The following is a 20,547-nucleotide window of genomic DNA, read 5'->3' as shown; positions in this document are numbered from 1 at the left end:
GGGAGAGAGAGTTCCAGATATCTACTACCCTTTGTGAAGAAGTACTTGATGATTTTACTCCAGAATGGACTGGCTTTAATTTTAAGATTATGCCCCCTTGTTCGTGAAGCCCCCGCATGCCTCTGACAGAATCCTTGGCCGACCAAAAAAACTACACTGTTAAAATGGCAGCCACTGGGAACGGAGCGGTAAGTACTTTACAGCGATTGTAGCCGCCCGCCTCGCTCTCGCCAAGCAGGCAGGGTTCAAATCGTCCAAAAGGTTTTTAAACTTCTGATTTGTGCACATACAGCATATGTGCTGTATAGTGACACATCCAGTGTAAATTAAATAATAGTTATTTAAAAGATCTCTTTGATAGAATTGCCACAACTTGAGTCATTTAATACATCTTTTCAATTTGTGCATCTGCAGGGAGTCTTAGTTAATCCCCTATATAAGTTTTTCTAAAAATACCTTAATTCGTGATGCAACTCCAGGTATTCGTAGAATCCCTTCTGTGTTCAATCCCTGGTCCTCTATGTGGGAAACAAGCTGCAAAAATATTTGTAATCTAATATTAGAAAATCTGTGTCACACCTACTAAAATATGTAAATCGGGGATAAGACAAATTGGTAACTGCAATGAAAATCACAGACAAATTTTGAACAATTAGGCTATCTAGAAAAGGGCTTATTTATATATAACTCACATATGTAGAATGGTACCAAGGATCTATTAAGATCAAAGATTTTATAGACATTTGCCAAATTCAAATAGTAGACTTAATGTTGTACCAGTCTGAAGTAACATGGACACCAAAGAAACTTAGGACAATGTACCCTCCAAAGATTTAAAACAATGGGACAGAAATTACTCACATGAGAACGGCGTTCCTCAATGGCGTCCTCTGTCTCCGCCGGCAAATCCATGGAGCAAGTTCATGCATTTCCACGTGCGCATTAAAACCCGGAAATCGTAAACTTGCTCCTATTGGTTCGCCGGCGATTTGACAGCTGCGAATTAAAGGGGACTCGTACACCATAATTGTTGAAATCACAGAAAAATCATAAACTTGCCCATCTGCCCAGCTGGAACGTAACTACTTACGCCACCAAAAGGTACGCTTAAAAAATACCAGGTCTGCACTACTTTTTAAAAGCGCGATGACTCTTAATGACTGCCAAACAACTAAAAAATTTAATTTTAAAAATGTGGAGTCTCATATTACTCCTTATTGTAATATTTTTTGGTCATTAAAAAAAAGTTAAATTTAAGTAGTAAAAACATTTTTTTTTTACTTTTCACTTCTGTCTCTTTAATTTAATTAAATTACTTCTTTGGCTTTTTATTAAAAAAATATTTTTTTTATTTACAATGACTTGCAGAATATTACTTTAAATGAATGAACTTTGCTTGCCTGCTTGTGGGTATGACTTCTCTTCCTGACAGATTTTGTGGGCGTTCCTTCCATTCTCATGGACATTTCCCATGCAAATCAACCCACACAGTTCAGAGGCTGGGTTGATGTCGGCATTTCTTTTGAAAACTTCCAAATCACGCATGTCTATGCCACGGATCCACAGTAAGTAAATTTGTACATTTAATTCGCAGGAGCTGCTGTGAACCTTGCCATGTCCCTCTGAGCAAGTCCTGGCTCAATATATTATTAAGCTCTCAGTGGCTGAGATGCTACACTAACACTCTGCCTTCCCCCTCCACTGTTGTGTTCCTGATCTGATTTGTGGGTTGCAAAAATAGAGTTTGTTTCATGTACCATGGTGCTAAAACAGATTAAAGATTTGAGGAACTGTGTTACCAAATTGTCAAGCGTCCAATAATTTGAAGTTACTTTCAATTCATTGAATCCTGTACTTACTTTCTGAAATATGAGTGGGACTTTGGTTCCCGGTACTTTTTTGTGATCCTGTTCCAATAGCAATGGAAGCGGAACTCCAAACAATCCCGATTCTGAAAGAAAATATCGAAAATCCAGAGTTCACTGAAATTTAAAGAACATCCTGTGCTCCATCTGTACCATCCCACTGCAGCAAAGACCTGATACAACTGCATCATTTTATATGCTATTTCATACTAAAAAGTGGTTTTATCTTTTTAAACAGAGAGGGAGTTACGATCATAAATAAATTGAATTATATAATAACTTTCACATCACAGAATGATTTGAACCTGAAATGAAAGAGAGGGAAAAGGGTTAGCTTTTAATGTGAAGGGAGAGCAGAGAGAGATGAGTGACTGCTGATCTTTCAGGTGACCAATATGAATGATTAACCTATAATGGCAGTCATTATGGAGGAAATGGTTTATGACTGAATATTGAGTCTGTGGGATAGATTTCTTGATGAGGCTTCCAAGCAGACATTATGAGCACCCACCTGACCATTTGTCTGATGACCCCACTTGATTTTGTGAATTCAGATTCATTTACATATTGTGGGCCTACAACTGCACTCCTTGCCACTGACTGCGGGGTCTTCTGGGGAGCAGCAGCTTGAAGACCTGAAGATTCTGCTAGGATTAGAAAAAATAAACTTATCTCATGTAATTGTTATCTTTGGGTTGCTCCTGGACCAGAGATGACAATCGCTCATTGTGGTGAAAAGGGTTTATTCATTTTGTTATTTTATATGTGCAAACTTTGGGCTTTGCCCTGGATCAGCACATTCTCACCTGATCTTATCTGTAGCAAACCCTATGCATTGCTGTGGAAAATTAAGAAGTTCAAGACAGAGTGCACTATTTTCCCTACTGACCTATCCCAAGACATAGCACAGGTGCTAGAATCGAGTGTTAGTTTAACTAGAGAGAAAATAATAACTAAGGCCATACCCATGTAGAAGGCAAAGCTTAAATTTTATGAATAAAATAAACAGATAGTTTATACATGTGTGAAATATATCAACCTCATATGAAAGCAGTTTCAAATTTGAATAATATGTATTCTCATTACCTCTAATTTTGACTTTTATTGCTTTCTGATGCTTGAAATCCACACCAAGTGTGTCGTACAGAGCAGTCAGTTCAATCAGAGCCAATGAACGGACTTTCTTCATGTCCTGAGGTGCAAGATCTCCTGCTTTAGTGGTACCTGTCTTATCCTTTGGCAGCCGATAGTTCTTAAGAAAGAAAGAAACAAACATATATATGGTACCTTTCACAGCCTCAGTGTTACATCCCCTTAATGATACCTAATAACCAGATCCATGCATATCAGAGTTACATCCCCTTATAGAAAAAGTACTTCATAGACAATGAGGCAGCAGTTCTTCATCAATGTTTCAGTAGGAGACAAGTGAAACATCTTTAAAAGAATAATGCTTAACATGCAGGCTAAGTACATACAAGCATGACCCTAAATTAATCAATAAATAAAAGGATCAATAATGTTTTTTGATTATGCCTCTGTGAAGCGCCTTGGTACCATTTCTATGTTAAATGCCAGTTGCTGTTGTTGAAATACAGAGGAAAAATGACTTTTATAAATCCTACAGGGCAAAAGGAGAAGAGGTTCACTGGGATGAATATAGGAACATGCAGAAACATATTAAAAGAATGATTAGAGGGGCAAAGAGTAACTGAGAAAAAAGCAGATGCAGAGGCAAACATAACAGTAAGAAGATCTTTTGGTCCTTTAACAGTAAGAAGGCAGTCAGGGAAGAGATCGAACCAGAGAATTATAGATGTTTGCAATACAGAAGGAAACATTTGACCCATCATCACTGTATTGGCTCTTTGCCATAGCTTTTTAGTTTCCTCTGTTTCAAATATTTATACATCTTTACTGTAAAAGGTCTCTGCCCCCAACACTCCATGTGGCAATGCTCCAACAACCCTCTGTGTAAAGAAATTTCTCCTGACCTCTCCTCACCTTCTTAGTGAAGACAAATTGATGATCTTTCATCACTGACTCCCCAACGAGAGGAAATAGTCTTTCCCTATTTATTCGATCAAAACTCTTAATAATTAAAAAAAATTCTATTAAATCTTCTCAGCCTTCTCTTCTGCAGTGAAATTAGTCTCAGTATCTCAAGTCTCTCCTCATAACTATAGTATCCAATCCCAGGTATCATCCTAGTGAATCTATGCTGTATGGTCTATAGTTTAATGCCCTTTCTATAATGGGATGTCCAAAACTGCACACAGTACTCCAACCATCAACATCCTGGGGGTCACCGTTGACCAGAAACTTAACTGGACCAGCCACATAAATACTGTGGCTACAAGAGCAGGTCAGAGGCTGGGTATTCTGCGGCGAGTGACTCACCTTCTGACTCCCCAAAGCCTTTCCACCATCTACAAGGCACAAGTCAGGAGTGTGATGGAATACTCTCCACTTGCCTGGATGAGTGCAGCTCCAACAACACTCAAGAAGCTCGACACTATCCAGGACAAAGCAGCCCGCTTGATTGGCACCCCATCCACCACCCTAAACATTCACTCCCTTCACCACCGGCCCACTGTGGTTGCAGTGTGTACCATCCACAGGATGCACTGCAGCAACTCGCCAAGGCTTCTTCGACAGCACCTCCCAAACCCACGATCTCTACCACCTAGAAGGACAAGGGCAGCAGGCACGTGGGAACAACACCACCTGCACGTTCCCCTCCAAGTCACACGTAGAAATATATCGCCGTTCCTTCATCGTGCTGGGTCAAAATCCTGGAACTCCCTACCTAATAGCATTGTGGGAGAACCTTCACCACACGGACTGCAGCAGTTCAAGAAGGCGGCTCACCACCACCTTCTCAAGGGCAATTAGGGATGGGCAATAAATGCCGGCCTCGCCAGCAATGCCCACATCCCATGACTGAATAAAAAAAACTGTGGCCTGAACAATGTTTTGTATAAATTCATCATCATCTCTTTATGCTTCTACTCTTATGTCTCTACTTATAAAACCCAAAATTCGATTGGCCTTTGTTATGGCTTCATCTACCTGCATTTACACTTTTAGGGCATTATGTATTGAACTCCTACATATCTTTGTTCACCCTTCAAGTGTCTTTCCATCAGGTGTCGACTCCTATTCCTTGTTTTTTCTCCCAAAATGTCTTACCTTACAATTAGTCACATTTAATTGAATGTAGTCAAGTGTAAAGTATGGGAAAGAAAAATGGGTGACACATGTACTCCATGAATGGTGTTGAAATAGCTAAGAATGAAATTGAAAGAAGCCCAGGAGTCCTAGTAAACTCAATGCTAAACGTGACCAACCAATGCAGAGCAGCAATCATCAAAACCAATAGAATGTAGAACTATATACCCAGAATAGTAGAATACAAGTCCATGGAATTCACGATCAAATTATTTACTGCTCTGGTCAGACAAAAACCTTGGGTATTTTGTCCAGTTTTGGTCACCAAGACACAGGGGAGACATTCAAGCATTGCCAGCAGTACAGAAAAGAGCCATAGGGTTGATCCCTTAGAAATCTGAGTTATGAAGACTGGAGAAACTTGGGCTTTTCAGCCTTGAAGGATGTTGTTTGACAGATGATCCTATCGAGGTGTATGCAATATTTAATAGGATGGAAAAAGTAAATGTGGAAAATTGCTTCGAAGTAAATTGCACAATATGGATAAGGGAACAAAGCCTCAGGCTAGTAAAAGACAGATTTAGGACAGATTTGAGGATTGTTTTCCCCCGGGTAATAAGTGATGGCAACCCTAGTGGTGGCAGGAGTGCCACTCTGCTGGAAATAGCTTTTTTTAAATTACACACTTTGAATTGCAGATTGCTGACAGAATCACAATGTTTGCAATCAACTGTCAATAACATCAATATTAGGTACAGCTCCTTTAAAAGGCTCAAGTTTATTTCATGTTTGTGTAAACCATTTGTTGCAGTGAGTTTATTCATGTGTGGTTGTTTATTTTTCTCCCCTTTTCCATCAGCTTTCTCCCCTTACCTCTTCCTCTCTTGAAGGCATTACATCTTCCAATTGGTTCTTAAATGATTCCCGGGTTGTTGCCTCTACCTCTGGAAGTCCATTCCATGTGTTGACTCCTTGCTGATGAATGATTCTGTGGACATTAGTTGTCCTTTAGGTACCTTGCCTAAATAGCCCTTCTTCATGGTCTTCCTATCCTGAACCAATACTCACACTTACAAATTTTGGGAGAGAGGCAGTGATAGCTCATCTACAGGAGTAATCGATGATGGCAACCCCAAAAAATTTCTAGAGCAGAACACCTCCTAGAGGCTCTGTAAACCACTTACTGGTAGGGATGCATCATCCTCTCCTTTGGGTTTTTGGTTCCTTGATTTTTCTTTCATGTTTGCAGCCTGCTCAGAGTAAGATATTTCTAAATTGATATCAGCTGCATGTTGGATATCTTCATCTTTGGTAGCCTGGTTCATCAGATGCCCTAGAAGGAAAAGAGGTTCTAGTTACTGTCCTAAATGAGTCTTCTTCCAGCTGACAAATGCCAGCTGAGAACTGGATTTCAATACATACTGTTCCTTTATAACCCGTCCTGCATATTCTACATTAAGAATATGGGACATATAGAACATTGTAACCAAAGAACAATGCATTAAATATTTAAAAAGCTGCAACATCACAACATTTCAAAAGAAATTGCACCTATAGGTGGGATTGTGTGCATAAACTTTACATGACACAACATTATGTGAAAGGGCCACCTAAAAATTAGTAACTCACCTTTGGAACCATGAAAGATTTTAAAAAATGGTACTTTAAAAATTGCAAATACTGCCTCTTTCTCACGTGCAGTGTATACTGATTTCTGTTATATAGAATTACAAAAATATCATCGTACATTTTTTAAAAACTGCTAAATGCTTGGCCTCGAAAAACCAATTTAAAAAGTCAAATAAGGAATGAACTGAAAGACACCCACGAATGGTTACAGCTGAACGTGGCCCATGGAAAGTCACCTTTGAAAACTCTGCAACTCAAAACTGAACAGACGAGTAAAGTATTCTTTCATTAAGTTGAAAAATAGTAACTGGAAAACAAGTGGCAAAAACAGCCAAAACTGTAAATATGAGCACACTTACTATTTTCTGTAAAATATATTTCATACCTTCCATTTTCTCAGTGGTATCTTCTCTTTCATTTTCATTAGTTGCAGCAGCTGAAGCTTCATTTGTACTTGAGGCCTGCAAGTCAACAGGAAGACGCTGTCCATGACTCTCTGTATAATCCAGCTGCTGTCGAGTAATCAGAGTGACATTGATGGTCAGTATGGTGATGCTAATGGGCTTGCTTTACTTCCTCTCTAGCTGAAGGACTAAAAGGAGGAAGTGTGGCAACGCTGGCAACTGTCTAGAAATAAAGAATGAAGGAGGGAGGAGAGGAATGCAAAATTAAGTATTACAAAGTTTCCTCTAGCTACAGTAAAAACATTTCATTAGTGTCCACAGTGATATAATGTAAATATATTCCATAATTGTTGACAGATAAGCCTTCAAATTGTAACATGGCCCTCCTATTAGCAATGGAAGCAAATGATTTGCTTTACTAGTAAACATTCACGCAATGCACCAAATAAAAGACTGCTTTAGGCTTTTTTAAAGCATGAAGGCTGATGTTACGAGGTGTCTGACCAGTGGGGAATCTTGCCTGATAACCATGAAAAATCAGGAAATTGTGAAGCTGCCCATTAAAATCATGAGCAGTGAACGTGCAATATGTACAGCTAGTGGGTGAAGCTCTCTGTCGATAATGTGCATTCATAATTTTCGTCTTTATGGTGTGCACTGTTGCCCACAATTATTTTTGAGGACATTTAGGTAGGAGGTGAAGTAGTCTGCCTCTTTAAAATAACCATTCTACTGGCATTTATTTTGGATGTATTCATATTTTTAGTACAAAATTGAGATCAGATTTTTTTAATCTGTTGTATAATTTCTCTTTGTGGTATCTGCTCTTTGCACTTGAGTTCTGACTGTAGGATTTCCAGTAACTCAGAGGTAAAGGGTGGAGGTCAGCGCTGTAACATTGACTGTCACTCTGAAATAGGACCACTATCAGAATGAACAGCACTAGAAAGCACATTCTGATAAGGCTTGTTTCTGCCCTACCATGTGTCCCAGGAATGAATTGTGTGAAAGCTGTAGTACCAGAACAATGGAGCGAGCCTTTGGCTTAGTGTTAGCATTCTCACCTCTGAGTCAGAAGGTGCAGGGTTCGAATCCCACCAGACAGTCCCGGCAAGTGGAGACTGAAGCTCTGGCTCTGAATTCTGGGTTGACCTCTAGTGGGTAACTCATGTCTGGTGGGCGTGGATGGTCTCCATTCATTGTATGGGTTGTGGGAGCCCATAAAACCATATAGGACTAACCACCCTATCGGCTGATATAAAGATGGAAGAAGCATTCACATTGCGGCTGATCAGACTGTTAATCAGCCTGCGAATCCTTCCACTACTTCACATTATTCCCCAAAGGAAGAGTTTGAAGTTATGAAAACAGGTCACCACAGAACAAATATTTCTTCAGCGTAAGGAATGTGCAAATACTGCCTCTTTCTCACGTGCAGTGTATACTGATTTCTGTTATATTGAATTACAAAAATATCATCATACCTTTTTAAAATCATGCTGAAACAGAACAATACTGGTGGACATCCTGGGGAGTTGCTCATGGTGAGTCAAGGAATATGTTGTTTCTAAATGTGGCTTTTTTTCCCCCCAGATGGCTAAATGTTGGTCGAGGAATTTTGCATAAGTACATGTAGGACATTGAACAATGTGGCTCAGACTGTGGTTGGGTAGTTATTAATATGTGAACAAAAAGAGAGCGATAATGTAAAGTGTTAAAAAAGTATTGCTGGAGAAAAGTATTTGGCTTGAATATTCAGTATTCGCAAACTGTGTTTTACATTTATTGAACGTGTTATAAAAGGACAAGAAATGTTTTCTTTTCCCCACCACCAAAAAATAAAAAGTGATGATCTTTTTGTGTGGATTAGTACTAAATGATGAGTTCCTGATTTTATATTCGTGGCCTCTTGCTGGTTTGCTTAAAATTACAGCAAATGAGTGGAGTTCTTAAAAAAAGGACATTGGTGGCAGGATGTCACTTCACCTGGAATGCAGCTGATTTTTTGAGACATTGTAAATTGAAGTCAGAATCTTTGGCCTGGAAGTTTGCGTGGGGAGTCCTGGAATTAAGATGGAATATACGTAGATGGACAAAAGGTCTTGAATCATGGAGAACCCTGAAAGGCAGTGAGCAGATAAACAGCGAGCATGTGCTGATATAATATATGACATAGCAAAATGTGGCATGAAATATGATATATGGTGGCTGTTATTTTTTCTACCTATTTATTTGAGCAAAACTCATGAGTTTAGAAATTACTGTTGGTGATATTAGCAAACAAACACCTAATGGGTTTGTATGACTTTTTTTGCAATTTAATACAGGGATTAAACCATTTTATTTTAAATGGGATAATCCCTCCATTTATAATAGTGGACAGAGGAATATCAGATGAATAATGTAAGCATCGTCTGCTTATATCACCAACAGTAATGTTGAAGCTATGGTTGTTTGATCCCATCAGAAAAGCATGGCTTTTTTGTGCTACAGATACATTTTAATTGTGTTTCATAGTAATAGTCATGAATTTTATTCTATTATATTATTATACATAGGTACAGATGTGCTCTGTGGATTCCATGGCATAGTAAGAATTGGGAACTTGCTGTATGGAGAATCAAGAGTTCAAAACCTATTCCTGTTGCTTCTTGATACATTGTAATACCAATACATTGTTCCACTGTATAGCCCATCACTATATATTTATAAGATATCTAACTTTATTAACAGAAGAGATCAATTTTTCTACTCGTTATTTAATTTATCATCTTGTAAATTATTGCCTATCTTCATTTTACCTACCGTTGACACCTTTGTGTGCTATCAGATCACAATAAATGAATGAATGCTGTTGGCAAGCAACAGAAGGACATAGAGTTCACCAGTCATAACTCGCTTCTCTGATTTTCCTGCCCCTTGCCTCCACTGTGAAATGCGACAGCTTCTAATATTCAGTGTTTAATGTTCCATTTTCCTCATGCCTCTTTAAATACTTTAGGGGCAATTTTCCACATTAAAAGGCACTATATAAATGCAAGTTGTTGTTGTCACCATCCCACATAACGATCTTGCAATTCTGTGGGGGGGGGGGGGTCTCCCTATCTCCTATTGGTTGGAAATTGGCAGAACTCCCAGAAAAATGGTCTATGTGGCTCATAACGCACTCTGGGAGTTCTGCTGGTCTCCCACTTACTTAATCCAAGTTACAGCAGAAGATCAGAACACTGGAGAGTTTCAAGGCCAGCAAGAAGAATCAGTATCACGGATATAAATGTTGTGTCCTTATGCCTTTAACTGTGATGTTCATCTTTGCCTTTCCCCTCCACAAACCCTGCCAATTACAGAGCTTGTTCAGTTACTCTGTCTCCTTTCTATAAACGTGGAGAACTGTAATTACAGGAATTGTCAATGTCTCCACCGCACAAGTCCTACTTATGATATCTAAACTTCAAGAGAATGAAGGGACTGCTTCACTGCTTTCCTTTAGACCGCGCGCCTCCTACCTCATCAGTTTGATCGGACTGTGGACTAAAGATGTCCCTGACATCAGGGAACTGTTGCTTATTCTTTTTCCTCATTGTCATTGTAAATGTTTCCACTCTTCTCTGAACAGCTTCCGCTTGTGTGCGGGTTAGGGTGGACAGTAATGCTATGCTCTCCTGAGTGTCTCCATTGACTAGGCCTGAAAGGCCTGCATCCTTCAGCCACTCTGCCTCCACCTCCCCCTCTGCATAGGAAGCAAAAGAAAAAAAATAGAAAGACAAACAGTGACAACAAGGAAATTAAATGAATCTTTCAGTAAAAATCTTATCTACTCCCTATAATCTGGGGCTAGATTCTGAAATGTAACTGGGAGTCATTTTTTTAAATCTTAACCTTTCAAGTCCTGTGGGCAAGTTTACTTGCCAGGGGGCTGTTGGCTTTGGGGCCTGGTGACAAGTTTATTTAGTTAACAATCCTCTTCCTGGTTGGACACTAAAAAACATATCAAGAATTGGTCTGTTAGTGTCTCTAATCCAGACATTTCAATCCTCCAAGTTTGAGCTTTTGTTTGGCTGAAAAAGCAGCTTTTAAAGGACTACCAATTAAAATCTTTTTTTTTGTCAAAAGGCCTATCTCTAAAAACAAAGTAAATAAAAGATTTAGGCTTTGAAATTCCATGGAAGTTCTCCTAAGTCTCCTTTGACAGGAGACTGGTGGAGGTCCCAGAGAAATGGCTGTAAATAGTGATCAGTTTGGGCTGGGGCGAGCACAGCAATGTACCCCTTCAGGCATTGGCAGCATGCTCCAGCTATATAAATAACTAATGCACTTTTACCAGTACAATGGGCCCCCTCAGAATTTCATGGTCAAAGTGTTTTTTTCTATTTGTTTTAATTACACATTTTAATTATATAGAGTTAATATTACAGTAACGAAGCTACTTTTGATGTCTAAGTAGCTCTTTTACTATTACATATAGAGTTAATTTCAGCATCACCCTGTGAGAGTGGGGACGGGGGAAGTCTTGTCAGAAATGTATTTAACTAGCTTAAAAAAAAGATATAGTAGTTTTGATTGTTTCAGTTTAGTTACATTATAGGAATTATCTAAATAGATTTCACATACCATCAGGCACTTTCACGACCACCTCTTCTTGCTCTTCTTGCCCATTTTCCTGGGTCTTCTGGATGTGTTCTACTTCACTCCAATAGTCATCCATGGACAGTTCATCCAGAGAATCCTGGGAGCAGGACCGTTCATACTGAGGCTTCTCCATAGTGTCTTTGGAATGCATTTGGCTCATGGTATACTGCCCACATCTTCGACTGTAAAGCAAAGAGCACAAGTCTTTAAAAAGCTGTTTCATATTACATCACCTAAATTAAAACGCCTTTGTTCATAGGGTTTATCTTGAGGGAAATTTGGCTGAAATTGAATGAAGCTAATTTTACCCAAGACTTTATAAATCCGTTACTTGTGTATGGAAATATATAGTTTGGTACTGTAGTTATCAGTTACTGAATTACATAAAATTACATAGAATTTTACAGGACAGAAACAGGCCATTCGACCCAACAGATATATGCCAGTGTTTATGCTCCACACGAGCCTCCTCCCAACTTACTTCATCTCATCCTATCAAAATATCCTTCCAATCCTTTCTTCCTTAAATGCATCTGTGCTAATCACCTCAACCACTCCATGCAGTAGGGAGTTCCACATTCTCACTACTGAGTAAAGAAGTTTCTCCTGAATTCCTTATTGGATTTATTCGTGACTATCTTATGTTTATGACCTCTAGTTTTGGAATCCCCCACAAATGGAAACATTTTCTCTAAGTCTGCCCTATCGAACCTCTTCATAATTTTAAAGGTTTCTATCAGGTCACCTCTCAGTCTTTTTTGTAGAGAAAAGAGCCCCAGCCAGTTCAGTCTTTCCTGATAGAGATAGAGTCATAGAGTCATAGAGTTATACAGCACGGATAGAGGCCCTTCGGCCCATCGTGTCCGCTCCGGCCATCAAGCCCAGTCTAATCTCATCCCATATTCCAGCATTTGGTCCGTAGCCTTGTATGCTATGGCATTTCAAGTGCTCATCCAAATGCTTCTTGAATGTTGTGAGGGTTCCTGCCTCCACAACCCTCTCAGGCAGTGAGTTCCAGACTCCAACCACCCTCTGGGTGAAAAAGTTCTTTCTCAAATCCCCTCTAAACCTCCCGCCTTTTACCTTGAATCTATGCCCCCTTGTTATAGAACTCTCAACGAAGTGAAAAAGCTCCTGAGTATCCATCCTATCTATGCCCCTCATAATTTTGTACACTTAAATTCCGCAGCTGCCGTGGCGGGATTTGAACTCATGACTCTGGATTATTGATCCGAACCTCTGCATTACTAGTCCAGTAACATAACCACTATGCTACCATACCCATTAATACCCTCTGAGTTCTGGTATCATCCTTGTAAATATTTTTTGCACTTTCCCCAGTGTTTCTATATCCTTTCTTATCTTATTGGAAATTCCAGAGTTTGTATGAACTTTCATATTCTGACATTTCTTGCAAAGAGTTTACCCAAAGAGGTTAGCATGATAGGGTTTTACCTGTGCACATGACCACAGTGAAGTTATTGTTAAATGAAGCACAGTACAATTTTCTCCTTCCTGATACTAACAGACCAACATTTTCTGTTTTTATTTCAAATTTCCACCATGCAATTTTTTATAAATACAGTCACAATATTGTTGTTGAGATCTGTTGACAGATCTTCTATCCATCTATGCACCACCATACCACAGGTGCATTCAACATGACAATATTGTAAACTATCTGAGGCAAAATATTACACTTTTTTGTTTGATTCATGCTGAAGCCATTAGGTCCTGGTGATACTTTATGCCTGAAGATGTATATTACAACCATAAGTATGATATTGTCCTCTTATCAAAATCAGAAGCCTAGTCTTCTGCTAACTTAAATTTATTGTGTTTTACTCGTGGCTACTAGAACCAGCAGGGCAGCAGAACAACAGGAGAAAAAAATAGAAAAGGAAATATCCAAAATACAAAAAAAATTCAAAAATGGAGAAAAGTGAAAGTAAAAAGTTAAACCGTAAATTTTGGTGGCCATTAGCACAAGGGGTAGGAATGGCCCAAGGTTCACAGGTTCAAGTCCCAAGGATACCTATCATTCAGATTTGACTGCCATAATTGGAATGAGGTTCATGCTTTGAAAGAGGATCAAAGAGAAAGACATCGAATGAAGCACTTTGTTACAGTGGAGAAAACACTGAAACTCTCCATACTCTCTAGATTGGCTGTGTCTCCTCTTTAAGGATCCGAGAGTCGGACATCTGTGGAAAAGGTCAGAGCTAGCAATCTTCAGGCCCGGTCTCCTGAACAGGCTGCATGCAAGTAAAAAGATTTGAGGATTTGAGCAGTGTAGCATAGGCAATGGTCTCAGGGATAGCTGAAGAGTGGGGCAGATTTTTTTTATATATATAGAGTTTTAACTTTACAAGCCTTAGTGAGTTGAACTGATCGCCCTACAATCAATTACACTCCTTGGGGCCATTAATATTTAATCGCGCCCCCTCCCCATGAGCAACCATGAATGTCAGGAATGCATAAGCGTTCCTAGTGGCCAGTGTTGCTATGGTGCAAATGGCAGCAATAAATAAGATGTCATATCCCCTCATTTGGAATTCATTTCAATAATCCAGCCCATACTTTCCTCCCCTGTCCACTGGCATTATGCCAGTGTAACTCCAGAGAAAAACATGCTCCCGTAACTTATATTGTGAGATAATTCAAAAAGCTCTAGTAGTCCTCGAGAACTTTACCCAAATTCCATTCTTCAGGTGTGAGCCAAGACAGTGAGTGCTGGTGGGCTACTAGAAGCGGAAAAGTCGAGCCTGATCCTTTTTCCACCTGACATTCATTTGTGTACTTTCCCTCATACAAACTCCCCTACCCATATTCATGGCCACCCCCTCGAACTTGCCATCTCACGTGGCCTCTCTACTCCCACTGCATCAATCACAGATAAGGCCATATCTGATCACTTCTTTGTATCCTTCTCAACCCACACCCCCGTTCCCCCATCCAACCCCACTTCCTTCTGTGTTTGCCCCTGGAAAACATTCTTCCCCCAAGTCACTTACAACGGCACAATTCCCAACTGTCCAGTCTTTGGCCCTCCATTCACCATGACATTTCTGCAGCTAGTGATCTGCTCAATCACACCCTCACCGCCACCTTTGATGCCCTTGTCCCCATTAAAACCATTACTCTCTCTCACCCTGGTCATTCCCCCTGGTATGGCCCTCATCTCCGCTCCCTTAAGTCCAAGTGACGCAGACTTGAACGTTTAGCCATTCATCGTCAGATCTGGCTGGACCCCATAAAGCACTATCTGGTCCTGCTCTCCTCTGCCAAAACTGCTCACCGTTCCAGGATCATCCTAGAATGCAAAGGTAATCCCCGGCTTCTCTTCAATACAAACCATCTTCGTAAACCCCTCTCCCCTGCCTCGTCCACCCTCACCTCCAACAAGTACGAGGAACTCCCGGACTAATTTGTCACTAAGATTGAGACCATCAGTTCATCTGCTTCTGCTGCTTCTCTCCCTTCCCCTAGCCCACCAAGCCAAACTTTCCCAAAAGGTTCTCCCCTGCCCTAGCCCTGAACTTGCATGTTTTTCTAGTTTCTCTCCTATCTCCCCTCATGCCCTCTCTGAGCTCATTTTCTCCATGAGACCCATCTCCTGCTCCCTCAACCCAATTCCCACCAAACTGCTCACCACCCAACTTCCCTTCCTGGCCCCCAACCTTTCCATCTCCACAGGTACTGTCCCCTTCCCCTTCAAATCTGCCGTCATCAACCCCATCCTCAAAAAACCCTCCCTTGACCCCTCTGTCCTTGCAAACTACCGCCCCATCTCCAATCTCCCTTTCCTCTCTAAAGTCCTTGAACATTTTGTCGCCTCCAAAATCCATGCCCATCTTTCCCGCAACGCCATGTTTGAATCCCTCCAATCAGGTTTCCACCCCTGCCACAGTATTGAAACGGCCCTTATCAAAGTCACAAATGACATCCTATCTGAGTGTGACCATGGTAAACTATCCCTCCTCATCTTTCTCCAGCCTTTGACATGATTCACCACACCATTCTCCTTCAAAGGGCCTCTCCTCTGTCGTCCAGCTGGGTGGGACTGCCCACGCCTGGTTCCATTCTTATCTATCCAGTCGTAGCCAGAGAATCACCACAACAGTTTCTCATCCAGCTCCTGCACTGTTACCTCTGGAGTCACCTAAGGATCTATCCTTGGCCCTCTCATATTTCTCATCTACATGCTGCCCTGAGGCGACATCATCCAAAAATGTGTCAGATTCCACATGAATGCTTACAACACCCAGCTCTACCTCACCACCACCTCTATTGACCCCTCCACTGTCGCTGATTTGGCACACTGCTTGTCCAACATCCATTATTGGGGGAGCAGAAATTTGCTCCAAATAATCTTGGGAAGACCGAACCCATTATCTTCGGTCTCCGCCACAAAGTCCGTTCCCTAACCATTGACTCCATCCCTCGCCTTGGTCGCTGGCTCAGGCTGAACCAACCGTTTGCAACCTTGGCATCCTATTTGACCCTGAGATGAGCTTCCGACCACATATCCACTCCTTCACCAAGACCGCCTACTTCCACCTCTGTAACATCGCCCGTCTCCACCCCTGCCTCAACTCATCTGTTGCTGAAACCCTCATCCATGTCCGTTACCTCTAGACTCGACTATTCCAATGCTGTCCTGGCTGGCCTCCCATCGTCCACCCTCCATAAACTTGAGCTCATCCAAAACTCTGCTGCCTGTATGCTGACTTGCACCAAGTCCCGTTCACCCATCACCCCTGTGCTCACTGACCTATATTGGCTCCCGGTCCGGCAATGCCTCGATTTTAAAATTCTCATCCTTGTTTCAAATCCCCCCATGGCCTCGCCTCTCATTATCTCTGTAACCTCCTCCAGCCCTACAACCCGCCAAGATCGCTGCGCTCCTCCAATTCTGGCCTCTCGCGCATCCCCGATTTTAATTGCTCCACCGTTGGTGGCTGTGCCTTCAGCTGCCTAGGCCCTAAGATCTGGAATTCCATCTCCAAACCTCTCTGCCTCTCTCTCCTCCTTTAAGACACTCCTTAAAATCTACCTCTTTGGCCAAGCTTTTGGTCACCTGTCCTAATGTCTCCTTATGTGGCTGTATGTCAAATTTTGTTTGATAATGCTCCTGTGAAGTGACTTGGGATGTTTTGCTATGTTAAAGGCGTTATATAAATGTAAGTTGTTGTTGTTTCCTGCAGGGGCTACTGGATTGTTAATCCTTACTGATTTTCCCCTCCGTAGTCCAAGGACACTGAAGCCAGTTCTCCCATTTCACTGCTAATTCAACATGGAGCAGGGAACAACCTACAGCCCTTCTGGTCTGTGTGTCATTTGCCACATCAGGTAGCATATTACACAAAGGTAACATGTCAGTCTCTCTTAGCTGTTACAACCAATGGAATGGGGTAGATTTTGACTTCAATGGAAATTTTAAAAAATTAGAAGAGATGTAGAACGGGCAGCTGACTCATTATCATCCGTTTTACATTACCGCACAAAATCAAAATCCACCCCAATATGTTCATTTTCATTCAGCAAAACAAAAGCTGCCATTAATGGGTAACTCAAAGTGAGTTACAGACTGTAATCCAAACAAGCAGCTCCCATGATGTCAAAAAAACCCACAAAAGTGAAACACACCACAAATAAAAATTAACTGATATTTTATCTCATTGCTTCTTGTGAGAACTTGCTCTGTGCAAAATTCCCCTTCTCCTCAACATCTTGTCCTTCCCCTTCCTCCCCTCTTCCTGTCCTCTGTCCCTTTTCCTCCTCCACTCCTCAAACCTCCCCTCCTCTGACTCCTTCTCTACCATCTTCCCACCTGTCCCCTCTTCTCTTCCCGGTCTGGGACCAATTATCTCCCACCCTCTAATTCTGCTTGACCTAAAATATCGCATTCAGTCTTGATTCCACATGTGCGATGCCATGTAAGGTTGACTAATATCATATTAAATTCGGTATTTAGGGCACATAATCCAGTGAAAGCTCCTCTAATGGAAAATCCGATTATAACAGTACACACATTTACCTACAAATCCTGTTACACTTGTTGGTGGCACAGTGATAGCACTTTCAATATTCGAGTTGTCACGTAACGATTGGGCCACAATGCTATTTGTCACATAATGCCTGCTATTTTAAAGTGAGAGCATGATTAAAAGAACTACTTTAAACTCCAAACAGGAGGGTTCCCTCCCAGTTGGGGAACACTTTAGCAGTCATGGACATTCATCCACCGACCTTCGGGTAAGCGTACTCCAAGGCGGCCTTCGAGACACACGACAACGCAAAATCGTCGAGCAGAAATTGATAGCCAAGTTCCGCACCCATGAGGACGGCCTCAACCGGGATCTTGGGTTCATGTCACGCTACACGTTACCCCACCAGCGAACAAATGTTATCTGTTTTTAATATAACGGGTCAGTTGCTGTCTTTTCTATGTTTCTACCTCTCTATCTCTGTTTTTTTTTTGTTTGTTGTTTTTTTTGGTGATTTGTATATTCTGAGACCTTGCAGGTAACACCTGTCTGTCTGCACACTGATTGCCTTGGCAACGGGCAGTTGAAAAAACTGTCTGTAATCACCAAGCATTGTTCTGTGAATTATAAATGCGATTTCATTTCGAGGATTTCATTTCCACATCGTTCACCTGAGGAAGGAGGAAGCCTCCGAAAGCTTGTGAATTTAAAATAAAATTGCTGGACTATAACTTGGTGTTGTAAAATTGTTTACAATTGTCAACCCCAGTCCATCACCGGCATCGCCACATCATACTTTAAACCTGCATACAGTTGCAGGCTCAGGCCACTGAGTGGCACCAGGGAGCAGACGTCCAAGATATTTCTCAGCTCTGATGCCATGTTGATTTTTTTTCCTCCTGATTTTTCTGTTCCGGTTAGTTCATTTTTAAACCTTAATTTACAGTTTAAAATGTTACATTTTCTTATTCTTATTTATTTATCATTTCTTTCTTTTAGGTGCCCCCTTCATTATTTGATGGTAGCCATGATGTGGAGATGCCGGTGATGGACTGGGGTTGACAATTGTAAACAATTTTACAACACCAAGTTATAGTCCAACAAATTTATTTTAAATTCCACAAGCTTTCGGAGGCTTCCTCCTTCGTCAGGTGAACGGTGGTTCACTTCGACTGGTTAGCCAGTCCGTGGTCCTGTTTGGCATTGATGAGGTATCCTTTGCCTTGGCCTCTTTTTTTTAATATTTGTTCATGGGATGGGGGCATCGCTGGCGAGGCCGGCATTTATTGCTCATCCCTAATTGCCCTTGAGAAGGTGGTGGTGAGCTGCCCTCTTGAACCGCTGCAGTCCGTGTGGTAAAGGTTCTCCCACAGTGCTGTTAGGAAGGGAGTTCCAGGATTTTGACCAGTGACGATGAAGGAACGGTGATATATTTCCAAGTCGGGATGGTGTGTTCCACACCGTTCACCTGAGGAAGGAGGAAGCCTCCGAAAGCTTGTGGAATTTAAAATTAATTTGTTGGACTATAACTTGGTGTTGTAAAATTGTTTACAATTCATTATTTGAGACAGAGACTGTCACTGCCTCTGCCACAAGCACTTTTATTGTGAGTAGCGGGGCTCCTAGTCGGGGTCCCCTCTGTAAATCTCCCCGCATGGTCTTTCATCCAGCAGCTATGCCTACTTAGGCTCCAGGGCTCTCTCTCCCAATCCTGTTCTGTGCCTCCCCTGCTGTCTCCATACTCAGCTATTATGGGCTGGCACTGCTCTTCGCGTCCCCCCCCCCACCAAACAAATTGGCCTCTGGGCTATCGTCAGACTGAAGTGATTATTGGGATTGCATGATTGGCGTTAGGCCATTCTTAGGTCCCTAATGCTTCCCACTTCGACTGGTTAGCCAGTCCGTGGTCCTGTTTGGCATTGATGAGGTATCCTTTGCCTTGGCCTCTTTTTTAAAAAATATTTGTTCATGGGATGGGGGCATCGCTGGCGAGGTCAGCATTTATTGCTCATCCCTAATTGCCCTTGAGAAGGTGGTGGTGAGCTGCCCTCTTGAACTGCTGCAGTCCGTGTGGTAAAGGTTCTCCCACAGTGCTGTTAGGAAGGGAGTTCCAGGATTTTGACCAGTGACGATGAAGGAACGGTGATATATTTCCAAGTCGGGATGGTGTGTGACTTGGAGGGGAACGTGCAGGTGGTGTTGTTCCCATGTGCCTGCTGCCCTTGTCCTTCTAGATGGTAGAAGTCGCGGGTTTGGGAGATGCTGTCGAAGAAGCCTTGGTGAGTTGCTGCAGTACATCCTGTGGATGGTACACACTGCAGCCACAGTGCGCCGGTGGTGAAGGGAGTGAATGTTTAGGGTGGTGGATGGGGTGCCAATCAAGTGGGCTGCTTTGTCCTGGATGGTGTCGAGCTTCTTGAGTGTTGTTGGAGCTACACTCATCCAGGCAAGTGGAGAGTATTCCATCACACTCCTGACTTGTGCCTTGTAGATGGTGGAAAGGCTTTGGGGAGTCAGGTGAGTCACTTGCCGGAGAATACCCAGCCTCTGACCTGCTCTTGTAGCCACAGTATTTATGTGGCTGGTCCAGTTAAGCCTCTGGTCAATGGTGACCCCCAGGATGTTGATGGTGGGGGATTCGGCGATGGCAATGCCGTTGAATGTCAAGGGGAGGTGGTTAGCTTCTCTCTTGTTGGAGATGGTCATTGCCTAGCACTTATCTGGCGTGAATGTTACTTGCCACTTATCAGCTCAAGCCTGGTCTTGCTGCATGCGGGCACAGACTGCTTCATTATCTGAGGGGTTGCAAATGGAACTGAACACTCTTCAATCATCAGCGAACATCCCCATTTCTGACCT

General features: G+C 41.8%; 1 protein-coding gene across 5 annotated transcripts in view; it reads right to left on the bottom strand.

The window, feature by feature from the left end:
• Positions 1–20,547, bottom strand: part of arhgap18 (Rho GTPase activating protein 18) — a 105,704-nt gene that overhangs the window by 17,692 nt on the left and 67,465 nt on the right. For 4 of the 5 annotated variants that reach the window (XM_067983798.1, XM_067983797.1, XM_067983799.1 and 1 more), the window contains 7 exons: positions 11,681–11,880; positions 10,576–10,799; positions 7,051–7,177; positions 6,221–6,369; positions 2,952–3,117; positions 1,860–1,951; positions 457–534 (listed from right to left, as the gene is read on the bottom strand). In XM_067983798.1, coding sequence (XP_067839899.1) covers positions 457–534; positions 1,860–1,951; positions 2,952–3,117; positions 6,221–6,369; positions 7,051–7,177; positions 10,576–10,799; positions 11,681–11,880 — 1,036 coding nt within the window. The remainder of the gene's footprint in view (positions 1–456; positions 535–1,859; positions 1,952–2,951; positions 3,118–6,220; positions 6,370–7,050; positions 7,178–10,575; positions 10,800–11,680; positions 11,881–20,547) is intronic. The other variant, XM_067983796.1, reaches the window with a different exon arrangement.

This window comes from Heptranchias perlo, chromosome 5 (assembly GCF_035084215.1).
Source record: "Heptranchias perlo isolate sHepPer1 chromosome 5, sHepPer1.hap1, whole genome shotgun sequence".
In the NCBI taxonomy this organism is placed as follows: domain Eukaryota; kingdom Metazoa; phylum Chordata; class Chondrichthyes; order Hexanchiformes; family Hexanchidae; genus Heptranchias; species Heptranchias perlo.
This window is presented reverse-complemented; position numbering and strand designations above follow the sequence as displayed.